This window comes from Callospermophilus lateralis, chromosome 2 (assembly GCF_048772815.1).
Source record: "Callospermophilus lateralis isolate mCalLat2 chromosome 2, mCalLat2.hap1, whole genome shotgun sequence".
Classification (NCBI taxonomy): domain Eukaryota; kingdom Metazoa; phylum Chordata; class Mammalia; order Rodentia; family Sciuridae; genus Callospermophilus; species Callospermophilus lateralis.
This window is the reverse complement of record NC_135306.1, coordinates 167,011,091-167,024,180: the sequence shown is the minus strand read 5'-3', so window position 1 is coordinate 167,024,180 and position 13,090 is coordinate 167,011,091. Positions and strand designations below refer to the sequence as shown.

Below are 13,090 nucleotides of genomic sequence, written 5' to 3'. Positions count from 1 at the left end.
TCCCCACCTTGGTCATAGTAGAAGAGCAGAAAAGAGTTTGCATCATCTGGAATGGCGGTTGTTGCTTACCATAGGTGCCTGGTAGGCAGTTTGAGATGAGGCAGCACTTGTGTTTACTTGAATTGAAGTGAAATAAGTTTGGCTTAGATTATACCCAGTCGTAAAGCTTTCCCTTACTTCTCCAACTCTAAGTGATGGCTTCCTTTGGATTCCTCTAAGTGATTATTGCCTGCCACAGTCAAATGGGGAACAATTTGGGAAACAAAAGACTTTAAAAAAAAAAAAAAAAAAACATCAGAAACTGAAGATTGGCTTTTTAGAAATTATCTGTTGAACGCTGTAGGGTAATGGATTGCACATTGGACTTCTAGAAATGGTCAGTTGAACAAGGTTCACTTTTTAAAGGATGTTATAGTTATGGAAGACAACATTTGGAACTGTTTGGGATTTGTCTTCAGAACTAGTTGAAAAGTTCTTGGAAAAAAACTCATTTTATCTTAGATTCATATGTATATATGTACTTTTTTTTTTTTTAAACGCAAATTGTTTTAACTAGATTTTCACTCACCTTATTCACGAGACTTGGCTTTAAATGACTTTTGCTATTCCCAAAAGTCAGAACTTACTTCAAAAGATGAATATTTGCTATACCAATATTTTAAAAAGCAGGTCAAATATTTTAAAATTATTTAATTGACTTTAATTCTAAGTGATAAATAGATACTAGTGCTAGAAAAAAATTGAGCAATTTGGCATTGATGATAGATATTTATGTTTGTGAGATATCTATATCTATCTATATTTATCTATCTATATATATGTGTACACATACACGTGTGTGTGTATATATATATATATATATATATATATATATATATATATAAATAAATAAATAAATGGTAGACATATATAGCCCCAGATACTCATGTTTTTCAAGAGTAATGGTCACTTATATATTGATTATCTGTTCTTTTATCCTGTTTAAAAATTTAAATATGCTTTATCTCCCAATTAAATTTAAAGTCCTCAAAAGTAGAGATTACATTTTGTTGGGGTTTTTTTTTTTTTTTTTTTTTTTGGTACCAGGGATTGAATCCAGGGACACTTAACCATTGAGCCACATCCCCAGCCTTTTTTTATATTTTATTAGAGACAGGGCCTCGTTGAGTTGCTTAGAGCCTCACTTAAGTTGCTGAGGCTGGCTTTGAACTTGCGATCCTCCTGCCTCAGCCTCCTGAGTTGCGTTACCTGGCTTGTTCTTTTTGTTTGTTTGTTTGTTTAATCTCTCCTACAATGCTGAATAATCACTGGGCCTTGTATGTAGTAGATGCATATAGTAGGTGTGTGACCAATGCTTTTTGAATGAGTATGTTAATTAACATTTGCAGCCAGGAGTTGAAGGAAAAAAAGATGTGCTTTATTTTTCAGAAATGGCAAGTTCCACTTCTATATATATGGAGATGGAAGAAGGAGACTTACCAGCAAGATTAAAGTTACTAGATGATTCAGTTCCTTTTGATAGTCCTTTGCTGATTGCTTATGCTACCAGGTAGGTTGTCCTATATGGTGTTTATAGGAACTGAAGTACATGCATTTTTTTTTTTTTCATTGAAGTTGTATTCATTTGTACATTGGTATATTCATTTTCATTTCTAATTAGTACTTAATGTAATCAAGTTGTATTCTTTCTCTGAAGTTGGAGACTAATGGTTCTGTTTTTAAATGCAGGTTGTATGAGAAGTTTGGGGAATCTGCCCTTCGATCCTTAATCAGGTTTTATCCATACATTTTGCCTTCAGATATCATGCAACTTTGTCATCAAAATCCTGCTCAGTTTTTGGCCTATTTAGACAGTCTGGTGAAATCAAGGCCTGAAGATCAACGGTGAGGGATAGCACATTGTAGACTCCCTTTTTGGTTCTCTTTTATCGCAGGTGTAACATTTTTACTATTAATTGCACCAAGTTGAGGCACCTACTGTGAAAGATGAGGATTTGGGCAGTTTTGTCTTCTGCTACAATTCATAGTGCACACCACAAATGTATATGTACTACCTTTCTCTACCCACCCTCCCTCTCGGGGATTCTCAGATCATGAGTACAAAACTATGTCCTTGATTCAGAGCCTAGTCTAAAACAAATGAGCTTTTGTGTTCTCTACTAGTGAGAATATCTACTGCCACCTTTTCTTTCTTTCTTTTTTTCAGTACTGAGAATTGAACCCAGAACCTTGCAAATGCTAGGCAAGTGTTCTACCACTGGACACATTCCCAGCCCTTTTTAAATTTTATTTTGAGACAGGGTCTTGAAAATCACCCCAGCTGGCCTCAAACTTGTGATCTTTTTGCCTTCCAAGTGGCTGGGATCACAGGCATGTGCCACCATGTCTGGCTACTGCCACCTTTTCATTGACAATATCCCAATTTTTTGTGGCTGGCTCTCTTTTCCAGCTTTTTCTCTTTTTAGGCTGATTCATCATTTCCTATTTCACCATACCTAAAAATTCCCATTTGGTTATTAAACTGTCAATTTCCTCTTTTTCCTTCAATTCACATTTGTCACACTGGTTTTTATTATTTACTTATTGGAACTTTGATTTTTTTTTTCTCTTTAATCTAGAAGACTCAGTTATTCATTTAGAAGACTATTAAATTTTCACGGGCATTTCTAGATATTCTGTAGTAGAAAAATTTTCAAGTTATTTTATCTACTATATTGATCTCTTGATCAAATTTTTCATATCCCCATAGTTTGTTTTCTCTCATTATAAAGATTTGTGATTCTTCAATCCAACTTTCTCTCAGGTCATACTTCCTTGAGTCCCTTCTACAACCAGAATCTTTAAGATTGGATTGGCTGCTTTTGGCAGTGTCCCATGATGCTCCACCAAGTACAAGCATTATGGATGATGAAGGATACCCCAGGTATGGAAGGAGTCCTCTTTCTGAGAACTAAGCTCTGATGTTCCTTTGGGATGGAACTGATTTATTCACATGCAGCATTCTGGGCTCACTTTAGGATTAGCTATAGAAAAGACTGACCTAATTTATGGTAATAATAAAATTGAGTGTACTTTGTAGTGGTTCTAAACACTTTTAGGGACACAGACCCTATAAGAATTTAATGATTCCTTTCAGAAAAATGCACATTAATGCAAAGTTTTGCATATGACTTCAGAGAATTAAATGATCTCTCTGGACTTCATTTATGGACCCATATTAAGAGTCCTTGGTGATTAAACCCATTAGAAAAAACTGTGTGTGTGGACTGGTTTTTGTTTGTTTTTTCTTTCTAAAAAGTTTTCAAGGGATTTCTAGACATAACCTGATTGAGGAATTTTTTTTTTGGTAGTAGGGGTTGAATCCAGGGACACTTGACCACTCATCCACAGCCCTTTTTATTTTTTTATTTTGAGACAGGTTCTTGCCAGGTTGCTGAGACTGGCCTTGAACTTGCAGTCCTCCTGTCTCAGCCCTTAGTGAGACCCTGTCTCAAAATATAAAAAATTTTAAAAAGGACTGGAGATGTGATTCAGTGGTTCATCAGTTAAGTGCCCCTAGGTTCAATCCCCAGTACCAGGGAGGGAAATAGGTAAAAAAAAAACAAAAAAAACTAATGCCTGTCTTATTTTATATCTAGCAAAGGACTAGAAGGATAGCAGTGGCTGTGAGCAGTAAAATTATAGCCTTTCTTTTTGCTGTTTTTATTTGTTTGTTTTGTACTAGGGATTGAACCTAGGAGTGCTTTACCACTGAGTTATATCCTGGTCCTTTTTATTTTTGAGACAAGGTTTTGCTAAGTTGCTGAGGCTGGCCTAGAACTTGAGATCCTCCTGCCTCAGCCTCCTAAGTCACATGTACCCACCATGCCCAATATTTTTTATTTATATATTTTTTGGTTTTGATTACTTAACGTATCTAGTTGTTTTACTGTGATAACTGGGCTGAGGATTGAACCCAGGGTTTCCTGCATGCTAGGTAAGTACTCTTGCACTGGGCCACAACTCTAACCTAAATTTCTAGTTTTTAAAAATGAACAGGTTATAGAAGTAGCTACTTTACATTTTTCAAAAGCCAAGTGGAAATATTTGAAGATAATACTGGATTTTTAAAAGGGTCACTCTACCATTAAATTACATCCCCAGCCCCTTTAAAATTTTTTGAGACAATGCCTTGCTAAGTTTCCTAGGCTAGCCTTTCTTGGTTGAGATCATCCTGCCTCAGCTTCCTGAGTTACTGAGATTACAGGCGGCTATGACATAAACTGTATTCTTTCCTATTAGACAACTAATTAGGACTTTTTAGAGTTTATTTCCTTTCTAATTACTGACTTTTTTATTTTTATTTTTTTTTATTTCACAGGCCTCATTCACACTTGTTTTCCTGGGGTTATAGTCAGCTGATCCTTCAGCTAATTAAACTTCCTGCAGATTTTACAACCAAAGAGAAAATGACTGATATCTGTAGGTCTTGTGGGTAAGTAAGGATTTTCACAGAAGCTGAAGTTAAGAATCACTTCAGTGCATAACCTTATAGTTAAGGGCCTGAATTGGTATGTGTTATCGCTTGGGAATTCAATTTTGCTTCCTAAAGAAAACTGTACCTTTTTGTTTTAGTGATAGTAAACAATTTTCACCATTTAAATTTTGTGGCTGTGTGAGTATGTGTGTGTGTGTGTGTGTGTGTGTAGGAGAGACTGGCTCTTGCTAATTTCTTTCCATTCCCCAGGCTCAGTTGTTAGCCCCGGTTCTCAGGCATGTAGATAGTATTTAATTCAACCTCCATTTATATGATGTCAGTTACAGTTGATAAAGGATTTCTAAGAAGAGAAATCAGAATAGGCTTAGTAAAATTGTGGGTGAAGGACTCTAGGAGAAGATGAGATTCTGGAGGTAAGCCCTGAAGTCTGGGTAAGATTTGCATTTTAAGAGGAGCCAGAAGACTGGCTGGTCTGGTAAGAGAAAGAGTAAGGGCAAGGGCAAGAAAAACTGCCACTGCTTATTATCCACATCACTCATGAGTGATTATTTATTGCCTGGTGATGTTGTCTTATGGCTTTACCTGGGTAATAATCTTTTGGAGGAACCTGTATCTTTCTTTTCCTCCACATTGCCTAATTTATACAGTGGTAAGTACTTAATACATATTTATTCATTGATAATGAGGGATGGGACTGATGGGTGATTGTATCATGGAGCAGGGGGTTGGGTTCTTTGTCTCATGAATCTGAAGAATAAAATCCACAGACACAGGGTGAGAACAAAGTAACAGGATTTATTAAGGTAATAGAAAGAAAGCAGAGCTCCCAAAGATGGAGGGGTCCCAAAAGAGGGATGCTGCCCAAGAAGTTACCCAGGGACCCATCTCCCTATCCTTCCAACCTTATCTCTTTCTCCTGGCACTATGATGAGATGTAAGACCTGGAAAGCTGGTCAGAAGAATTTAGTTACCTATATAGACCCTTTTAGACATTTTGGTACAAAAAGGGCCAACTCCTCAAGTTCAATTCCTAGTACTAGAAGGGAAAAGGAATTGAAGGGAAGGGAAAGGACATAAAATGTAGAGGAGGAAAAAAAAAAGACCATTTATACATAAAGTATGAAGCCAGAAAGGTCTAGGAAGTTGTTGCCTTAATTCAGATATGAGTGGATTGGTGATTAGTGGGGCAGAAAAAAAGACACATCCTATGGATGTTTCAAAGGAGAATGCAGTGGGACTTACTATACAGCAAATAAAGGAAGGGGAAGAGTCAGGAGAACTTCCAAGGTTTGTACATTGGGAGAATTGAATTGAATCTAAAAGTGTATGAATCTATATAAAGTTTAAATGCCTCATAATGGGTGCCTGGACTCAAATGTCACTAGCTTTTTTTTTTTCCTTCTTTTTCTTGTTTGCAGTAGTTGGGGTTGAACTACATCCTCAGCACTTTACCTTTTGAGACAGAGTATTACTACTAAATGGCTGAGGTTGGCCTTGAGTTTGCATTCTACTGCCTCAGCCTCCGGGGTAATTTTTATTACAGACATGTGCCACTGGGCCTGGCTTTTGCTTTTCTCTTTAAAGCTATTGATTGGAGTGGTCTAATGGAATTTGCTATGATAATGGAAATATTTTATTGCACTGTTCCATAAGGTAATCACTAGTCTGAGAGTCCATCCTGCCCTCCGAGAGGTGGTCTTGGTCAGTTTTGTAGTGCTACTGTATTCATCTCAGTGCACAGATGCTGACAGCATACCTTCAGGTCCTTCGCTTCTCAGTCAAATGTTTAAAAGATGGACAGGTCAACTGAAAAACTGACTTTTAAATTTTGTTTACTTCTAATTAAATTTAGATAGTCACATGTGGCTACTGTCTACTATTAGCACAGTTATGGATAAATTCACTGTATTATTCCTTTCTTCAACTTTGTTCTCTTTAAGTTTCTGGCCTGGATATCTTACTCTCTGTTTGGAGCTGGAGAGAAGAAGAGAGGCCTTCACCAACATTGTGTATCTGGATGATATGAGCCTGATGGAAGGGGATAATGGTGTGTACTTGCCAACCAGCTACTTGATTGAGTATTTTAGAAGTCTCTCCAGACTTTTAAATTAGGGAATTTGGTAAACATTTTAATGACCATTCTAGGTAATTATCAAATTTGTAGGGTTTTTTAATTTGTGTCCTTTGAAAAGATGTATATATCTCTCAAAATATATATATACACACACACACACACATATACATACTTATATTTTATCTGTTTCCTTTTCTATTTGATGAGTGCTTACTATATGTCAGGCACTAATGCTGTGTTTTCCATATGCTGTTTTAAATGAGATAACAAACTCTTGGGGATAGTTACTATTATTTCTATCTTCCAGATGTCAAAACTGAAGCCGAGAAATGAAAATTAAATGACCCAAATCACACAACTAGTAAATTCTAGAGCTGGTGTTCAGACCCAGGCCTCTCAGAATTTGTGCTTGTGTATTTTTACTGCATCATGTTTTCTCACTAGATAGTCAAAAGTTTTAATTCATTAAAATGAACTTAACATTCACAGGCATTTCGATAATTTCCATTTAAAATTTTTTCATTAGTTCACACTGATAAGATAATTGTCAGAAGGCCAGGACTTTAACACACTGATAACTGAAGTCTGAAAGTCCATCCTGCCCTCCGAGAGGTGGTCTTGGTCAGTTTTGTAGTGCTGCTGTATTCATCTCAGTGCACAGATGCTGACAGCATGCCTTCAGGTCCTTCGCTTCTCAGTGGAAAGACCTGTGATCCTTTACTACAACTTTTTTTCAACCCTGCTGGTGTGGGACAGGGAAAGTTAAAGCAGAAGCAAGAAGCCAGTTGACTGGCAAGGGTCAGCTCTGAGCATCCAGCTATATCTATAATTACTGAGAGTATTAAACTGGAGTATTAAAAAAAAATATATATATATATATATATATATATATATATATAAAAGAATCATCAGAAAAGATAAAACTGGTTTGTGTGTCTAAAGTTACAACGTATTTGTTATAGAAAAAAGTTGATAATTCAAGAAGCATAAATAATCTCTTAGTCTTCGCAACCCAGATGAAAGTGCTCCCAATATCTTATTAATATAATTATACTAATATTAAGAATTCTTACTCCCAAAGTATTAAATAAGGCCCTTTCTTGACATTTTTCTCTCCTTGTGATTTATGTCAGTCACTATCCAAGTCATGTTGATTTTATTACCAAATATATATATCATATCTATCCACTTTAATTTCTCATCCTGGCTACTTGCCTAGACTGTTGCAACAACTTCATAACTGGTTATTTGGGTTCCACACTTAACCACTTTTAACCCATTTCCCTTCAGTAGTCAGAATGATTTTTTTTAAATGAAAATTGAATTATGCAATTTCTTTTCTGAAACTCCTTTTGCTGAACTCAGAAAAGTCCAGATTCTGGATTCTTAAGTTGGTCCTTAAGACCTGGCCTTATCATCTTACTCATTCTGCTACCTTTATACATTATAGGCTTTTATAAAAATTCTTTGAACCCACCAGTTTCTTTCCTGTGTCACATTGTTTTCCATGTTTCCTGCATCAGAAATGCAGTTCCCTTCCCTCTATGTTTACTCTTTGCTCCAAGTTTGTGCATTCTGTGGGCCACATGAACATGCCCTCTGAGCTTGTCTCATCTTTCGGTTTTTGTTTGAATGTCACTTCCTCATAGTCTTTCTGTAAACAAAATCAGCTGTTGTCTCTAGTGGTTCTTTGTTCTTCAGAGTACTTAGCACAGTTTATAAGTATATATTTTTATGTTTAATTCTGTCTTGTATGCTAGATTGTCAAATCTGCAAGAGTGTAAGGATTGTCTTTTGTTCATCATTGCATATCCCGTGCATAGCATGGCACATGACAGAGCATTCAGTAAGCTATTGAATGGATTTTGAAGCTAATTTTGAGACTTTTCTATATCATGAACTATTTATTTAACATATATTCAGAAAATTTTGTGCCATGGTGATGAAATTATGTTTCTGCATATTTTTGTTTTGATATTAAATGTCTTTGCAGTTTCTACTATCTCCTCTCTGCAGGCAGTGTACTAAGAATGGTCAGAGCCAACATTGCTTCTGTGTGTGTGTGTAGGTTGGATCCCAGAGACTGTGGAGGAATGGAAGCTTCTCCTACATCTTGTACAGAAGAAGAGTTCAAGTCCAGTCCCCCAGGAGTCACTAAATGGGAACCTCAATGATGGGCCTTCCCCCATCAACACAGAGAATGTGGCTCTCCTGTTAGCTAAGGCCATGGGTCCAGATCCAGCATGGTCATTGCTACAGGAGTGTGGTCTGGCCCTTGAGTTGTCAGAGAAATTTACCAGAACCTGTGATATCCTGAGGATTGCTGAGAAAAGGCAGAGGTAATGCCAGTTTATCATGCCTTTCAATGGTGCTTGGAGAATGTACAACACCCCCTCCCCCAATTTTTAGAGGTAGATGAGATTGTAGAGATCATCTAGTCCTGACCCCTCACTAACAGATGGGGAGACTGAGACTGATTTGGTAGTTAAGGTGATTAAGGGAAGAAACTAAAGTAGAATTTCATTCATGATCATAACCAAGACACTATTTGGATTAATATGAGTACCCAAATATGACGTATACTCAATTCTCTAAGACTGTTGTAGGGGTGTGGCCCATTTATAGAGCACTTGCCTACTATGCTTGAGGTTCTCAGTTTGATCCCCAGCCCCCAGCACCACAAAAAGATAATTCTACCTTTTTTTTTTTTTTTGTACCAAGGATTAAATCTAGGGGTGCTTAACCACTGAGCCACATCCCCAGCCATTTTTATATTTTATTTAGAGACAGGGTCTGGCTGAGTTTCTGAGGCTGGGTTTGAACCCTCAATCTTCCTTCCTCAGCCTCCCAGGCTGCTGTAATACGCCACTATGCCTGGCCCCATAATTCTACTTTCTGTTTATATGAATTTAAATATTCTAACTACCTCCTCTAAGTAACATTGTATAGTACAGGTTGACTATATCATATTTCAAATGCTTGGGACCAGAAGTATTTAAGGTTTTAGAATTTTTTTGGATTTTGGAATATTTGCATAGATTTTACAGGTTGAGCATCTCTAATCCAAAAATCCCAAAGCAGAAATGTTCCAAAATTCAAACCTTCTTTAAAGTTTTGGGGTTTTGGGGGATCGGGGGAGTAGTACTGGGCATTGGGGCATTGAACCCAGGGGCACTCTGCCACGGAGCTATATCCCCAACCCTTTTTAAAATTTTATTTTGATACAGGGTCTTGCTAAGTTGCCCAGACTTGCTTTGAATTTGTAGTCCTCCTACCTTAGTCTACTAAGTACTAGGACTACAAGCATGAGCCACTATGCCTAGCAAAAGTTTGGGAATTCTGGATTAGAGATACTCAACTGTATTTTCTTTCTGTGACTGGTTTATTTCACTTAACACAATGTTCTCAAGGTTCTTCTTAGTTGTTGTATGTTAACAGAATTTTCTGACTTTTTAAGGTTGAATAATACTTCATTATGCGTATATACCACATTTTGTTTATCTATTTATTGTTGTAAGACATTTGGGTTGCTTCTACTTTCTCTTTGTATAGTGCTACAATGAACATGGGTGCACAAATATCCCTCCTACACCTTGCTTTTGTTTCTTGTGGGTGAATATACAGACATGGAATTTCCATACTATTTTCCACAGTGGCTATACTATTTATATTTTTTACTAACAGTGCATAATGGTTCAAATTTCTCCATGTCCTAGCTAACTCTATTTTCTGTTTTTTTTTTTTTTTAATAGTAGCTAACCTAGTGGATGTGAGATAATAGTAATATGTCATTTTGGTTTTGATTTGCATTTCTATATTGATTAGTGATGTTGGGCATCTTTTCATATGCTTATTGGCCATTTGTATAACATCTTTGGAGAAGTAACTATTTAAGCCCTTTGCCCATTTTAAAATCAGGTTATTTGTTCTTTTTGTTGTTGTAGGTATTCTCCCATATTCTGAATGTTAACCCTTATTGGATATGATTTGCAAATATTTTCTCCTATTCCATAGGTTGCCTTTCGCTCTTGATTTTAATCTCTTGTCTTTTGACTTACTGGATCAATCAACTTTTATAGGTTTTAATGTTTTGTGTAGAGAATGATCAACTGTAGCTAAATGTGCTTGTTTATTTTCTTTGGGATTTCAGAGCCTTGATACAAAGCATGCTTGAAAAATGTGATCGGTTTCTCTGGTCTCAGCAGCCCTAATGGAAGAAGATTTGGTAGGATGTCATCACATTTTTGGGAAAAACAACAATAACAACAATGAATCATGATCCTGAACCTTTGGAAAGGCACGAACTGAAACCCTGCCAGCCTTATCAGGGTTGATGTTGTCAGTGTCTGTATTCTTGGCATTTGTGGCTCTGTAACCTCAGCATTCCTCAACCAATGTTGGATTTTGAAAGGAATCTGGATTTTGAAAGGAATCCTTGTTTTCTGGATTCAGAATGTGAATGTTCACAGCTGTGCAGTATTCATTCTAAACTACAGTATATTTGCTTCTCACTAGTGGATTGGGGGAAATTTTTTTCTAGTGTGGCTCCTATGTTGGGAGCAGAAATTTTTTGTCACATGGAGATGGATGATGTTATTACCTGGAATTGAATTCTTTTTTATTTTTGCTGGGACAGTCTAGAAACTACTGAAATAGGACATAAGATAATGAATTGACATATAAAACAAATGAAATACTGAAGATTCAAATTAGATATTTTTAAAATCACCCAAATATAAAATTGAGTTAATATAAAGTATTTTTCCCAGTATTTATTTGACATTTTCTAACATGAACATATATGAGTTGACTAATTCATTACTGGAAACATGTTGTCTCTAATTTTTTTCATAAACAGAGAAGCCCAAGAGAATCATGCACCTTTCAAAATTATTTTTAAAAAGCCATAAGAGAAACTTGAGTACTATTAAAGACAGTAGCAAGTGCTTGTATTATTTAAGCTATGTAACTAGATTGTCACTTGTTAGACTGTTGTACATTTACATAGTATATTACATTACCAATAAATTTAAAAGCTGATGCAAGTTTTCATTTTAACAAAATGTTGACATGAGGTCTGTTTTTGAGCCATATGCACGAAAATGTGGAGAATAAAGTGCTAGATACATTGAATGTCCATTCCTTTTTTTCTCACTTATAACAGAGAACACAGATACACATTGCTGTAGTATATACACATGACACCTGAACATGATGCAGCAGGTGGATTGAAGAGTTTGTCAGGGAAAGGAGGCCTTACAGAGTTAGTTGGTTTAGAACTTTGGAAAGTGTGGGAAACCTTCCCACTAGCATCACCTGGGTTCTGGCTTCATTGACTTAAATTGGATGTAAGTCTGTACTGAGGTTTACCTTTAGGAAAGTGAGAGCCCTCCCTTCACTGTCAGTATAAGTCATTATCATTGCATGACTGAAAGAGGATCCAGAAAAAAATGAAATAACAAGCAACATAAACTGACACCACTGTGCAATCATTTCCTGACAGCCCTTGCCAAGGCATATTACAGCAATCCTTTTACCAGAAGGGTACAGGGAATTTTCAAACATAACAAACACAACTCATATCTCCTAAATTTATCTTCCAAGGCAAACGGGAAAAAAAATCTTTAGTTAAACATTTAAATTTAAACAGTATGTTTGGTTATTAGGCAGTGTTTTCAAATATGATTACATCAATCACTTGCCTAGAAATTCTAAACAGATTGCTTCCTCCCTCACACTCCTTACCAAAACAGAAAAACAAAACAAAACAAAAAAACTAGACTGTAATTCTTATTGCTTCACTTTCACTTTTGTTTCCAGATTTGACCACTGTTTAACAGCTACAGTGTAGTATAATGGCCAATAGATGTCTGCCAAGGCAGACTGCCTATGCCTAAACATCTGCTCTTCAACTCAATGACCTTGGGGAAGTTACTTCATTTCTCCTAAGTTTTAGTTTCTCATCTGTAGAATGGGAATGATAGTAGCTCTCATTCAGGGTGATTTGTGGATTAAATGACATGATGGAATGTGAAGTATACAGCATAGTACCTGGCATATGGAATGAGATTTGAGCTATCTATTAGAATTAAATGAGACTAACATGCAGATGGTGTCTGTAATAATGTTAGTCATTTGAAAGGTTTAGAACATCATTTTCTCCTATTAGTGTTCAGACCCATAGAAAGTGGATTTATATGGATCAGAGAGTGGGAAGATCAAATTGAAATTAATTTTGTTGTATTAAATTTGTCATTACTTTGATCAAGGGTCAAAACCTTGCAGTTATCTTTGCTTCTTCCATCTCCTTTTTTCTCACTTCTAATTAATAGGTAAATCCTTTCAATTTTGTGTCGATGGTGTTTTCCATTAGTCATTTTTCCCACTCTCCACCAATACACATTCTCATTCCTTCCTGCCTAGACCATTGAGGCTGGCTCCAGTGACCTTTAAAGGTCATCCTCAGGGATTGCTGCCAATTAGTCAAGCATGTTAAAAGGTAGGTGACCATGGATGGTCACAGAAGCTTATTAAGACAA

The 13,090-nt window shown here is 36.3% G+C and overlaps 1 protein-coding gene across 4 annotated transcripts in view; it reads left to right on the top strand.

The window, feature by feature from the left end:
- The window catches only part of Hps5 (HPS5 biogenesis of lysosomal organelles complex 2 subunit 2), a 39,037-nt gene extending 27,353 nt beyond the window's left edge, over positions 1 to 11,684 (top strand). For all 4 annotated transcript variants that reach the window (XM_076846970.2, XM_076846967.2, XM_076846969.2 and 1 more), the window contains 7 exons: positions 1,429 to 1,549; positions 1,729 to 1,884; positions 2,804 to 2,923; positions 4,361 to 4,474; positions 6,418 to 6,524; positions 8,620 to 8,890; positions 10,702 to 11,684. In XM_076846970.2, coding sequence (XP_076703085.1) covers positions 1,429 to 1,549; positions 1,729 to 1,884; positions 2,804 to 2,923; positions 4,361 to 4,474; positions 6,418 to 6,524; positions 8,620 to 8,890; positions 10,702 to 10,762 — 950 coding nt within the window. In that variant the 3' untranslated portion in view covers positions 10,763 to 11,684. The remainder of the gene's footprint in view (positions 1 to 1,428; positions 1,550 to 1,728; positions 1,885 to 2,803; positions 2,924 to 4,360; positions 4,475 to 6,417; positions 6,525 to 8,619; positions 8,891 to 10,701) is intronic.
- Positions 11,685 to 13,090: the final 1,406 nt, after the last annotated feature.